We start from the raw sequence: 13,941 nt of genomic DNA, 5'->3' as shown, positions 1-13,941 counted from the left end.
TCAGCTGTGCTCCTGCTAAGTCAAAGTGCACCTTCTTTAGAGAACCCCAAGAATGGAGACATTACCTTCTGAAAGAAAACTTAAGAAAATTGTCATATTGGTAAGCCAGCCATATTTTGAGAAAGCAATGTCTCAGTCTGTCTTACAAGGAGAGGTGAAAACCAACTAGATTAATAACCCCTTTAACAGAAACTTGAAGGCACTGATGATGAAGACATTGTGTAAGTAATACTTCTAAGAAACTACTGTACTAATCAGTAAATGCTTGGCAGGCCTTTGAAGTTTTCTTCCAGAGTATTACTGCACTGTAAATTCAGTGCAGAAATGGCACTGAGCAGGACTGTTACATATGCACAACACATCAAGCAGAGAAAGATATCAGGACCTACACAAGGGAAACTCTCAGGCACGATGTTGGCAAAATGGGCTGATTGAAAAAAGAAAAGCTTGATACAAGGCTTTATGCCAGTTCCAATCTAGTGGAAGATTGGAGATGGAGATGCTTTGCTATTAGATGGAAAATGGTGGAAAAATGAGACTTTAGATTTTATATAATTTATATATATATTTAAAGAGTTAATACAATTTGCTGTGACTTTGTACTAATAGTGATTACACAACCCCCCTTACTTATTTTAATTGATAACTGATCTTTTTAAAATAAATGCCTCCTTGCAGCACTCTAAAACAAGCTACTATCATTCTTGAAATAATGATGAAAACAGTTATTTCACTAAGGCAGCAGACACCATCACAGTTAACTCCCACTGCAGTCCACACACATGCACATAAGAAAAGCCAATTTTTAAAGAAAGAAAATCATGCAAGGTACAAACAGATGGTGATTACTCTTAAGCGTGTTATGTAGATGCCTATTCTTTTGTTCTTGGTAAAGACATAGTTTTCTTCACACTAATGTATTCAGGTGGATGAAAAGACTGACTAGTTTAAATGGCATTTATGTTAAAACACCGTGTGCAGCTACAACTTTGTGCTATATGGAAATACACAAAAATAGGTAAGTGGTCATAAGTGTAGTTCACATTTCAACTGGAATTAAAGGCAGTAGTTGAGAAGTTAGTATCATGCTTTCTAGCTCTACACCCTGTCCTGCCAGGGTAACTGCACAGCAGGCTCAAGTATCCTAAAAATTCAAACATTTTTCTCTCACCTATCCAACAGAGACTTTTTGGCACAGCTTTGGTGCATATGCCAGATTTTGTACTAGCTTTAAAGTACTTGCTCACAAGACTAATCCAATAGTGGCTCAAAGCTTTAATTTTATTTAGGCTTCTTATGGCTTCTGTGGATAAATCTAGTGGTTGAGAAACAGCTCTGTGGGTTTTAATACAAGGTAAATAAAGCACAGATGACTTGTGTGTGTACAAAACTTGCATAGGCAGTGTGCTGACAGCACAGATGAGAGCTCCACAAGGAGGTACATCATGCAGAAGTTGCTTCTTACATGAAAACAGAAAGGCCACTTGTGCTGCCAATAACTGAAGCCCTTCCCATGCAATCACACTCATTTATGAGCAGAGCTGTGCTAATGACAGTGCTACAAGATGTCTCTACTGAATGACATCAGGTATTACAGGTTATTGAATTTTAGAAGGCAGATACCAAAATATAGAACGTAGGTGATGGTTACCTTACTTTCCTGTTATGCATCTCAAACTTCCAAACAGATGTTTAAAAAAACCCCAGTATCACTGTACTGTTAGATGGGAAGGGCAAAAGTTGGAAAATGTAATCCATTTCCTTTTCTGACCAAGCTCATCACTATGTACACCTACCTCTGGATTCCTGTCCTGTACATCACTGATACCTGAAACCTGAATCCCACGATCCAGAAACAGTTTAATCCCAACTCTACTAGTAATACTCTGCAGTTTGGGTAGTGTTGCTTTGCTGCAATTTCAGTTGTCCTCCCTGCAAACAGGGTTAATGTTTACAGCAGGGAACTAATTTGAAGATTTGCAAATGTCATACAGTAGGGGAACTTGAGGTGAATAATGTATGACATCTAGAGTCTTTTCATCCTCATCACCATTTCTGTTCTTCACTAAATTCCATGTTTTACTCCTTTTCCTTCCTGCAGTGTTCCATTCTGTGACAGACATAACCTGCATGAACACAGGGCCCTTAGTAGGGTTGCGCCATCAGGTTCATCAAGCTACGCATCACAGCTAATACAAAATGCAGTGTTACTTTGCTTCTACTACTACAATGTTCATAACGCAAAAACGATTACATCTAAGAATCAACACAATGCATCTTTAACTATGTTGTTGAGATTAGCAGAGAAAAAGTACTCCCTTCCTGCCATTGCACAATGAACATCAGTCCTTCTATGCACACCACTAAATATACCTGAGTAGTCTCTCAGAGGAAGTGTATTAGTTTGGTTTTCTACAGCTCTGTCCTTAAGACAGCACATAGAGTTCAAACGCTGAAACAGTAAGCTTTGACATTTTCTTTTTGGATGTCTCTAGTCACGCGTGCATTGCTTAGGAAAGACCACACAGAAGGCACAGCAAACAAGGTCACTCCTTCCTGCAAAACGTCCACCTACTGTCTCTCCTTTTTAAAAGGATGTAGAATCACCAGTAGCCTCTGACTCCTTAACGGCAGCATCCAGGGTGTCATCTGACTGAGACTGACTGTTTTCCTGGGACATCTTTTTTCTTATTTTCTTTCTTTTCATGTTGGTATCAGAGCTTTGATTCTCAGTATCAGGGGAAGTAGCAGTTTTACCAGAAGTGGCACTAGCTGTGCTTTTTGACCCTTCAGTACCTTTGGAAGTAACACTGATTTCACTTTCTAGGCAAGAAGATTCATTCTTACTGGTAGTTTCCTCCCTATCACTAGCATCTGCATCGACCTCTTCTGTGCTTTCGTCTGCACTATCCTCACCATTAATAGCTGATTTTTGTTTCTTGCCTTCTTCAGTAGCAGCAGTTTTTGCACTGGCGGATGTTTCAGAAACTGCCTTATTTGAGTTATCTGCTGTCTCACTGGGGCTTGTGCTGACTTGCTCCACATCTGATTGTTCATCTTCTTCTGACACCTCTTCTATTGTGTCTTCTATTTCAAGGCTGGCAGAGGAGGTTTTGCTCTTATAGCTGGACCCTGAAGTTTTCCTGTAGCTCATGTCCATGTCACTGCCTGATGCATTAGAGCTTGTATTTGATTTCTGGCTGGGTCGCCTCACTTTGCCACGAGAGCTGCCGCTTCTACTTTTTGTACTGGACCTTTCAGTGCTTCTTCTACTGCTGGACTCACTAGTCCCCGATTTGCTGTATGAACTTTGTGTAGAAGAGCTCTTTGACAGGCTACCATCTTCATCACTGTCAGAGTCTTCTTCATCATCATCCTCTTCAGATGAGTCCTCCTCTGATTCACTGCTAGAGCTGGATCCAGACTCATCATCAGAATCCCCAAAATCATGCCCAGTTTCTTCATCTGAGTCCACAGTACTTTCAGTGGCTTCATCTTGGTCCAGAGTTACTTTCAAGTAGTCTTTATCTTCTGACTCTGAGCCAGAGCTACTACTCTTCACGGATGATTCATCTGAAGTATATTTTCTTCTCTTCTTTTTCTTCTTCTCATAATCACTATCCTCGTGTTCACTCTCTGCTGTGATATTTATTGAAACTCCTGATTTTGCTTCATCTGTTTCATATTCTTCCTCTCCTTTTCCTCTTGCATGCACTGAATCTTTGCTAATAGGCTCTTGAAATTTTCTGGAGACACTAATGCGTTTTAACACGTGACTGAGTTTTCTCACTGAAGGTCTGTCATCTGTTGGTTTCTGGAAGTAACTTCCCCTGATAATCATGCTTTTCTCACTGTCCACCTGGCGAGCTGACATCAGCTTGGCGTAACTAGAATCTTTCCTACCACCTTTCACTTTCTGAAGAATCATTGGGAATATCTTTGCTTTCTTCCATGGAGAACGAGCAGACTCAGTTCTTCCTACTGGTTTGTGAGCACTGACTGCTACACGACTTAAATGCATCACTGCTTTTAGTTTCCTTTTTCCCTGGCTGGTCCTATATGCTCTTCCAGACCCAGGTCTTATATCCATCCCACCACCTAAAGGTCTACCTTCTATTTGAGCCCCTGCTCTCTGGCTTATAGCTCTGCTTGAAGGACCTCTGCCTTGACTCATCCCCTGCAAATTATGAAAATGGAACTTGATTACAATTTGAAAGATGGTTATTGTGAAAATTCGTACTCTAAAATAAGCCGATAGGAACAAATGCAACATTTTTCCCCAGCATCAGAACTAATTTACCTGCTTCAGAATAGCTTTTTACCAAAGTTATGAGGAAAATTTTACTTGGAGATTAGATTGCAAGCACACAACTACCTTACTCTGCAACAGGGAAAAATACTGGCTCAGAAATGTTATCTCTTCTCATTTAATTAAAACCCATGTGATGGATTATGAGTCTATTATTTCTGAATATTAGATTATAAAAGAGAGGAAAATTTATGGCAACTTTTTGCTGACTGCAACTGATATTTTAAAATTTCTTAACATTCAGTTGTGAACTTTATGATGAACGAGTTTAGGAGACTGCTTTTCTCAGTGGAAAATCACCAGTTACAGGCTGAATATTAGTAATAACTCATTTGGTTAACAATATAAAATGGAGCTACCTAAGGCTATGTGGATTTTTCTTTGAACTAGAAATCTACATTGAGGGAAAATCAGATGTGGATATTAAAAGAAACTTTGCAATTCCTTTTTATTTCTAGGAAAAGGGAGAGAGGTACTGACTTTACTGGTCATCCAAAAGGCAAACAATAATGAGCATTGGAAGAACTGCTTGTTTGGTCTGTGTAGAACACAATATTCTGATCAACTACAAAATACATTCGACAAGGTTTAATGGTCCTTCACCTTGTTGCAGAGACAGAATCAACACACCAGAAATGCTTACCTCTTCTGCTGTTGATCCATGTGGACTGTAGTAGTAGCCACCATCATTCTCCACCATGACTTCCCCATACTCATCGTACATTCCTGAAGGAGACAATAGTCGTCGCCGGCTCCCATACTGAGGCAGTTCATACCTGGCAAAAACACCATCATCTCTTCATACCATACAGATGTGTTCATGTGTGTCTCCACACAGAGCAACAAAGGCACAGGCTCACATCCCGAAAGGACAAAAATATCTTTGTTCTATTTTTGTTTTACCATTGAGAAATTATTATTCTTTTTTCTTAGTGGTAACAAAATCCAAAACTTGCAATTGGATATAAGCCAAGCCTGTTTCAAATGGAAGGCAACCCAGATTGTGAGGTCTCTGGGATCAGTCAAGAGTCCCCCAAATGAAATGACCTTCTCTTTCCAGGTACCTGATTTTTTTTGGGGGATCTTTTTAATAATTAGGGAATGAAAGAGCAGGTTCCTTGGGATCATTTCTGGAGAATTCCTGTGAGCTTATAAGAACAGCAATAATCCCTGAAGTGCTTGCAGTCAGATGTGCATTATCAGAATAAAACAGGACGATGTTTTTCTAGGTAAATGTAAAAGGCCAGATGATGGCTGTGAGCTGTGAGCAGAAAGTGTCAGTCACTGAACTCAGGCTGGTGAGCCACAAAGGCGATGGAAATTAATTTCCAAGAAAGCAGAAATATTCAAATAAAAAAGGCAATATAAAAAAGGCATGGCAGATGGGGTATACACTCTGCAAGTGTAATTATTAAGATTCCTAAAGAAGCAGGGAGTTGTATACAATGCCCCCTTAACTTTTAGAGTTCTGTTGTCAGCACACACCTTCATGGACACAAAGATTAAAGTAATCCTGAGGTGAAGGAAAGTGTCCTGATTAGATGCTGTTTAATAATAAGCAGCACCAACCTGGAAAAGCAGCATTTTTAGAAATATATAGGGGAAATGAAAATATACCCATGCTCATAACTGTAGTAATCTTGCCCATAGTATTCCTGCCCTGGATCAATTCCAGACTCCATACTTAACTCCTGTTAAAAGAGAAACACTGATTGAATGCAGTGACACACAGTAATGACTGATGAAAAAGGTGCAAAGAACAGCATCTTAAAGTGCAAACAAGCAAAATAAAAAATGATAATAATTTGAGGAACATTGACAACTGTCAAGAACTACAATGAGAAGCCAAGAGGAGGTTTACGTGACCCCTTCACTGATGCATTCCCTGGGAGTGACTGTTCTAAGTCACATAAATGCAGATGCTGTTCTGGCATGGGATGCTGTCTCACTTAGCTGGTACAAAAACTCATTTAGTAAACTGGACTCACTGCAAATAGACTGTCAGTTCTTGTGCTTCTCTCAAAGGAAAAGCTGCATTGAAAGATTAGGACTATTTTACTTACACTGTCAGGTCTCTTTTAATGTTTTCTCAACCATTAACAATAATAAGCAGCATTGGACTAAGCAAAGTACGTCTGTGTCCTACAAAAATGCCAGTGTGTCCTTAAGCTCCTTTCACACGCTGTTTGGTATTAGGCTGCTCTGTGGAATACTTCTGAACTGCAGTATTGACACAGAGCACCAGGGCTTAGGTTTTGGCAAGGGAATCGTATGTCACCTCTGTCTCATAGCTTCCTAGATGTTTTTTTCCTGTCCAGTGAAATTAAAAGTTGTGTAAGAGCATCTTGTTTTAATTACTTATAATGAGTGCAGAAATTATTCCCATTATGTACTACCATTGATAGCAACATCTCCCAAAAGCTACGTTTGCTCTATGGCTTATTCTGGAAATGATACTGGGTCTAAAAGATTTGGAATAGGAAGTATTTGGTTCATAATCCAGAGCTGCTTTTGCACTTCACAGCAGTGTGCTAATTCTTCCATTACCTTGGCATGCCAACTGCTTAGTTCACCTCTAGGTACAATAATTAATTGTTAGTTGACTGACGTCTGAAAAAATAGAATGCAGTTGGACAGTGAGGAAATTATTCTGTCTGTGAATGTGGACACGAAGCAAGGAAAGCTTTTAGTGTGTGTGAGCGCCTGGAGGCAACTGAAAGATCCTCAAGGGGAAAATATCAAGATGCAGTAAATTTAAAGTATTGAATTACAATAAGATAATTTGGGTAACAATGTCAGGACTTTCCTTTTCATCTGAAAGAGTCCGTGGTGGTGTTGGTGGTGGTGGTGTGTGTGTGGGGGGATGTGTGTGTGTGTGTGTGTGTGTGCACACGCGTGCGTGTGTGTGTGAAGATCACCTAAGACAGACAAGTTTTTTTTAGGAAATTACGTAAAATCCATTCAAAAAGATACAGGATAATTAAGTTAAAAGTAGTGGTACCTCTGGTCTGAGAAGAGAAGGTCTCAGCAACTGCTGTTGCTAGAAAAGAAAATTAGAAATTAGAAAGGGGTTCATTAGGCAGCAACAATTAAAGTGCAGGCCATTTGTGTTTAAGATTGGAATGAAAGCCTAAGAACACAGGTCCTTCAAAGCCTTGTGTATGGCAGCCACCAGATAGTTCCATACTCGGTGAGAACACTGCTAAGCATCTAATATATTAATAAAAATATTCATTTTTCCTAATATAAAATAAAATTACCAGTTTATGTGGCGATTCTATAAAATATTTAGCTCAAAACCTTCTATCAGAACCCAAAAGAACTATTATGTGATGTATGTTGGAGACAGCAGGGAGACAATGGTAGACAAAAAATTATCCACAAGTAGAAAGCAAATCTATAGGAATCTGCAGTATAGTGTGTGGAACCAGCTATTAAAAACCTGAAGTGATACGATTTCTTACCCAAGCTTCTACTGCAATACATAGCTTTAATTCTCTATCTACATTTATATACTTTTGTGGCTAGTAACTGAGTACCTCACAACCACAAATATACTTTAATTCACAATACCTAGTAAGACAGTGAAGTATTATCTCACTTGTTTTCTCTACAGCTTATGTGTAATTCCTTTCTGTATGCAGCATGCAGTGAGAAAAACACGCTGATGTGAGGGAAAAGACCTTGGGAGGCTCTATGGAGAGGACTGACAGGATGCTATGGCTGTTGTCTGGTGTGGCACAGCTAAACATGGGTCATTTTTGGTAGCCATGTTGTTAATTACTCTGCAGCTCCAGTTTACCGCAAATCCAAATGAGAGACCGATGCACATCACTTGCTGTTTTGTAAATTAGAATCAGATTTACTCATGAAAATCAGCACCATCGTCCTCACACTCCTCTCAAAACTTGGTGGCACTATTTCAGCCAGGTTTCTTGGCCAAAATCAAACCCTGAGAGATGGGGAAGTTCTGTACCTGAACTGAGACACAGATCAGCTCTGCAAAGGGAGGAAAAATCCCATCAGAACAATGGAAAGCTTGCAATTTTTAAAACACCGCTGAATAAGGAGCAGTAGGCTTGGGATACACATCTTAAGATTAGTAAAACTGGTCCAGCTCTCAGCAGTATCTATCAGCCTTTACAATAGAAATGTATTTTGGAGAACTTTCCAATTATGAATTGAGTTCATTCAGATTTCTGAGGGCAACTTTCCGTGTTATTCCTTGCTGGAGAAAAAGGTGCTGCAAGAACAACAAAACTACACTGAGTTGCAGAGAAGGTCTGTGCAGTCCCGTACCTGGCCCATACCACTGGGCAGCCATAGGAAAACACAGCAAGCGTGGAGTGAGCTCCCTGCAAAGCTGCTTTTAGCAGTTTGCCAAGAAGCACTCTGCTAGCCTGGAGGTTACGTATGTGCCACAACGGTTACTAGCCCCCACTGAATCTATGCCTCATGAAATTTTTGAAGCACTTGATATTTCTGGCTTCTACAACACCCAGTAGCAAGGAGTTTCACAACATAGGCTGTATAGAAGAAGTATGTTGATGTAATTAATATTGTAAATGTAATTGGGGAACAGCCTTACCTCTTGCTGTGCATATCCTCGCCTAGAAGTCAGAAAAAGAAAAAAAAATTAGCATACTTCTGTGAGACTATGTAAAGATGCATATTGTCATTCTTTCTGGAGAGAGGTGACAAGATAATGTAATTAGAAATTACTAGCAAGAAAAGAAATACATATCTACAACATAAAATGTGCTTTTCTTCAGATTTGCTCTGGATATACGAATCATTGCATCAGAAAGGCTATTGAATCTTTGGGATCTTTTCTTGCTTTTAGATTGCAAATGAATGGAAGAAATCCCTAGTCTCCACAAGCCAGAGAGCCAGCGCAGCCAGTGGAAGTCAGCAAAGGGAAAGGGGGTGAACGCTGTGTTGGGCTTCCCTTGCGTTCCCGTTGCCCAGTCACCCCCTCTGTTGTCTCAGAGACCACCTACAAAGAGACACTGTCATTTCATGCGTCGGCTTAAGCAGTGAAACAGCTTCTCTTCTACTTCTGGACTTTCTGTGTCCACTCAGGACATGCTAGAAACTGGCCTTGAGCTTCTTTTACTAATTTCTTGTAACAACTTTATTCTTAAAATTACACATTTCCTAACAATTGCTCAGCAGGGAGGAGTTAAATTATTTTTGCTATCTAAGATTATTTTGCCACAGGCGTCATGCTTTTGATTGTATTGGAAATGTTTTGTTGTTTTAATTCATTTTCTTGGAGCCATTCATATGCATGAAAAATGAACTTATGTCTATCAAGTTCTCTATTTTCACATTTTGTGCCAGAAAATTCAAATGGTTTAGACAAAACTAGGGAACAGCAATTTAGGTCTTAGCATTATTATTAAGGATAGGCCTGGAATATTTTTTTTTTAAGGAGGAAAGGGTGAATGCTCAAAATTATTTTGAGCTTAATCTACTACACAGACAGCAGTCTAGGCAAAGTCTTTAATTACACTTGAGTAAATCTATAAAGTTTTGTATTAATATTCAGCACATGAAATTGATTATCAGCATTAAATTAATGCTGTTGCCCATATTATATAAAACTAATGAACAACTGAAATGAAGATTTATCATCAAAAGATGATCTGTGACTTTCAAAGCCCACTTGAGGAACACTGTATTTAGTTTCCGTATCGCCTACAACAGTCTTCAGATAAAGAAAGTCTTGTGTTGCACAGAGGATAAGTAAGCCTATTACTCTTAATTGCTCTCAAGTAGTCACTATATTGCAGATTAAAAGCATAACATAACTAACTCTAATTAAATTTGGAATTCAACTTTTTAAAACATATCACCATGCTGTGTTTTGAGAGATGCTTATACTTCTTTTATAGTTTTATGTGGCCATGATTAGAAGAAAAAAACACCCCCCAAAAGACAAAAAGTACCCTTTCACTCAATACAGCACAAGGATCTATTCTGACAAAAAGGCAAAGGTCAAAACAACATCTTTTGCTTCCGGAAAGGAATTAAAGCTCTCCACCAAGGGAGGAATTGCTTCTGGATAAACATTATCAGCCAGACTTCACTGCAGTCACAGTCAGAACGAAACCTTCAACACAAAATGGGAAGCGAGGACATAGTACCTATGATGACATAGGATAATATGGCAGCTGGTATACGCTGCTGGTACTTAACATGAAAGTTAAAAAAAGAATGAATTCACATGTACGAAATGGGACAACCTTTCATAGGTCTGTATTGCTAACACAGGTTAAAGGAACTGTGATTTGCCTGAAGCAGCGGTTTTCACAGTTACTGGCATCCCAGCAGCCATTTGGTTTTTCATACTTTGTATCTGTTTTCATATTAACAACAAAAGCATCATAAACCCCAAATAGTACAGATACTACCAAGACGAGGCAACTGTTTATCAGTTTGCCTTTGCTCTTAAAATGGAGGTTTCCTGCAGGTCCTGGCTGGAACTGAGGAGAAGGATTCTGGAAAGGAGATGAGCAATGATACGCTACTGCTTGATTTCAGTTTTGCAAATGGGTTTGCAAAGAAGCCCACTGCACTGATGCAATCTTTGCTCCTGCTCAGGACTCAACCCAGTCAAGCTGATGATGAAAGCATGAGAGATACATCCAGGGTCACAGCTGACCCTAATTAACTAAATCAGATAACCTGCAGAAGGGTCAATAAGCTTCTATCTGCTCAACTTCTTACCAACTACTATATTAGTTACAATATTCTGTAGCACTACAGAACTGCAGTAGCATCCACACATCTCAATGGGACACTGTTTCCCTGGGTTGGGTTAAAAATACATGATTTTGGTACAGTTTCTTTCCCAGTCTAATAGAATGTTTTGGGTTTTTTTCAAAGGCTATTCAACAAAGGCTGCATTAATTCCAGACAAAATGAAACTACGTTTTGTAAACTTTCAACTTAATAAAGGTTCCAGAATGAGAAAGCAGGTGTTCCTCATTAGAGAAGAGCTGATTAGCATGACCCCCAAAGACTCAGAAGAGTGATGAAAGTAAACATTTCAAAAGGAGCTCCTGTGTGATGCCCATTCTTTCTGCTTAAGGAATGCCACAAATAATTGTAGACAAATAAAAAGCTTTGGCGTTTATGCTGCGAATTACTAAACACCTGCAGCTTTGTTGTGTGACACTACACACTGCAAGATTAAATCACATTTGTCTCGTATTTCACTAGTGATGTAACGAACTTCACAAAAGCATCTGTTATGGGTCTACAAGCTCTGAAGTGGGATTTGTGTACTTCAATTCAGATCTCTGTCTTAAGGGTTGATCCACTCGAACATGCTTAGCACGGTGATTCCCCATGCTCATCCTTGCACTTTCCACTGTCCCACTGTCTCAATACCAGGACCATGGCAGACACACAGAAGGAAGTCAACATGTCACCATCTTCCGATTCTGACTCTTAAATCTTAGATGTTTCTCTACCTAATAGCTGCTGAGCTTTGACAATTTGCTGCTGGTGCTTCAGTTGTGCCACTCTTGGAGAAATTAGCATCATTGGCAGGTATTCTACACGTGTGCATCTCATAAACTATACAGATTCTATTACAGCCAAAATGCTATGATCGATTATCATTCCCCTCATACGTTTAGCTGCCATACGTGTCTTGGAACTACAGTCTAGCCCAACAGGAGTTTTAAGTAAAGAAATGTATCACTGAAACTTGCGTGATGGGAGCTCATGGAGTTTGGCGCTGGGACAAAGACAGCGAAACTACCTTCAGCAGTTTCCGACTGAAGCATCCATACATGTTCTAACTGCAGATTTTAAAACAAACAAAACCAAACCAAAACAAACAAAAAAAAACCAAAAAAAAGAGAAAAGAGAAAAAGCCAAGCACCATGGAAATGCTGAAGATCTCTAGACAGTCTGATAAATAATTACCTTTTTTGCTCAGAATTACAACATTTGAAATTGGGGTTTTAATTTTTCTTCATTATGCAGTATCTGCCTTTCCGAATATGTTTTTAAAACCTGTCATATATAAACACAAAACTTTTGGATTTTGGCAAAAGACTAACAGGAAACCTGCAAGTTGAGCCAAACTAACATTTAAATGCCAAACCTGCTTTTACTTACCATTTTTTTTCTACAGGCAAGCTAATCTACTCTAATTGATCATATTTAATGTGAAGGCCTGATTTAAATTGACTGTGAGCAAAACAGCCAGTAAGTAGATCCATATTACATGGAATTTTATAAATATTCGAAAAATCTTCACTTGGTAGCGCTAATCAGAGTGACTTTATTACAATTTAAGATAAGCGAGATTTTTCAGCTGCAAAGCTCATGGCAAACTAGCATGAAAGTTAAGAGAGACAACAACAACATGTACATGCAAAATAAAAAACAACATGTTTTGTACATTAAAGAAATTTACAAAATAAGAACTTTCAAGATGCAGTTACAATATAAAAAATGCAATGGAAGGCAGAACAGAGGTAACAGGAGGGAAGACAGCCAGGTTTACTGACAAATAAAGACAAAACCCTTCTTCTGACTTGACATGCAAACATAAGCTGAAAGAAAGCATGCCAGCAAAGCATGCCAGCAGAGCACAGCACTGTGTCATCTCCTACAGAAGATGAAGATGCATTACTGCAATAACTCCAGCTCACTATTGCTGAGCCTGCTTACTACCAGTACTTGCTTTCTTTGACATCCAATATTTGACAGTAAAATTCCTCCCAGGTGGTACATTTTATGGGCAAAGCAAGAGATTCCAATTACAGCTGCAGAAAAATCACTCTGCTTACTGATATTACCTACAGTGAAGGCTGCTTAACATAAAGCAGTATTAAGCCCTCTGCTGTCTATGACCAATATTTGGGTAAAAATGGACAGTTTTCCCCAAGAATTTTTGGTAAACAGACTAAGAACCAGCATCATAGAACAGTAAGATGTATCTCTGAAAACAACTTGTAAAGTTATTGTACATTACAAATTTCCAAATGAACAGGAAAGACAATGTTTCTCAATTTAGGATCAGGGCTGAATAAGTAGTGTTACACAGCAGAGAAAGGGAAAAAGTCTGAATTTATTGAGTCTGAGGCAGATACCATGTGCTGCATTAGAGTCATCTCACTCAAAATGTTACATGCAGAAAACATCCAACTGTAAATATTACAGTGCTGTCGACTGAGAGGGAAAGCGTTTCTCAAGCTCTTCCACAACACAGCTCAAGTTGCCATTCTGCTGGTTATGCTCAGCCGCAGCTTCTGGGGTTGGCAGCTCTGGTGTTGCAACCAGTTTGAGCTTAGAAACGTGCTTGGGCAGAACGTGGTTTTTGTCTATTTGGCTATACATGTTGGCCACAGACTTTTCGATTGCTGCTAAATTCTGAATGTTTTTAAGAATACCTTTCAGCTCCCTACGGGGAGGAGGCTCTGGCACTGTGGCCGGTGGTGGTACAGCTGGCTGTTTGGCAGGGGATTTTGGATGCTTGGCAGGGGAGAGGTGCTGAGCGCTAAAAGGAGATGAAGGAGAAGAAGGAGAAACTGTGGGTGGAGATGGAGGATGTGATGGCAACAGAGGAGGGGATGGAGGTGGTGGTGGCAGTGGAGGTGGCAGAAGTG

The 13,941-nt window shown here is 39.4% G+C and overlaps 1 protein-coding gene across 6 annotated transcripts in view; it reads right to left on the bottom strand.

The window, feature by feature from the left end:
• The window catches only part of PCDH15 (protocadherin related 15), an 878,455-nt gene that overhangs the window by 40,071 nt on the left and 824,443 nt on the right, over positions 1–13,941 (bottom strand). For 5 of the 6 annotated variants that reach the window (XM_080401544.1, XM_080401545.1, XM_080401547.1 and 2 more), the window contains 4 exons: positions 8,898–8,919; positions 7,311–7,349; positions 5,927–6,000; positions 4,953–5,085 (listed from right to left, as the gene is read on the bottom strand). In XM_080401544.1, the coding sequence (XP_080257670.1) occupies positions 4,953–5,085; positions 5,927–6,000; positions 7,311–7,349; positions 8,898–8,919 (268 nt within the window). Of the gene's footprint in view, positions 1–2,707; positions 4,178–4,952; positions 5,086–5,926; positions 6,001–7,310; positions 7,350–8,897; positions 8,920–13,941 lie in introns of all 6 variants that reach the window. The other variant, XM_080401549.1, reaches the window with a different exon arrangement.

This window comes from Falco punctatus, assembly GCF_963210335.1.
Source record: "Falco punctatus genome assembly, chromosome: 9".
Lineage (NCBI taxonomy): Eukaryota > Metazoa > Chordata > Aves > Falconiformes > Falconidae > Falco > Falco punctatus.
The sequence above is the reverse complement of the archived record's forward strand: the minus strand, read 5'-3'. Positions and strand labels throughout refer to the sequence as shown.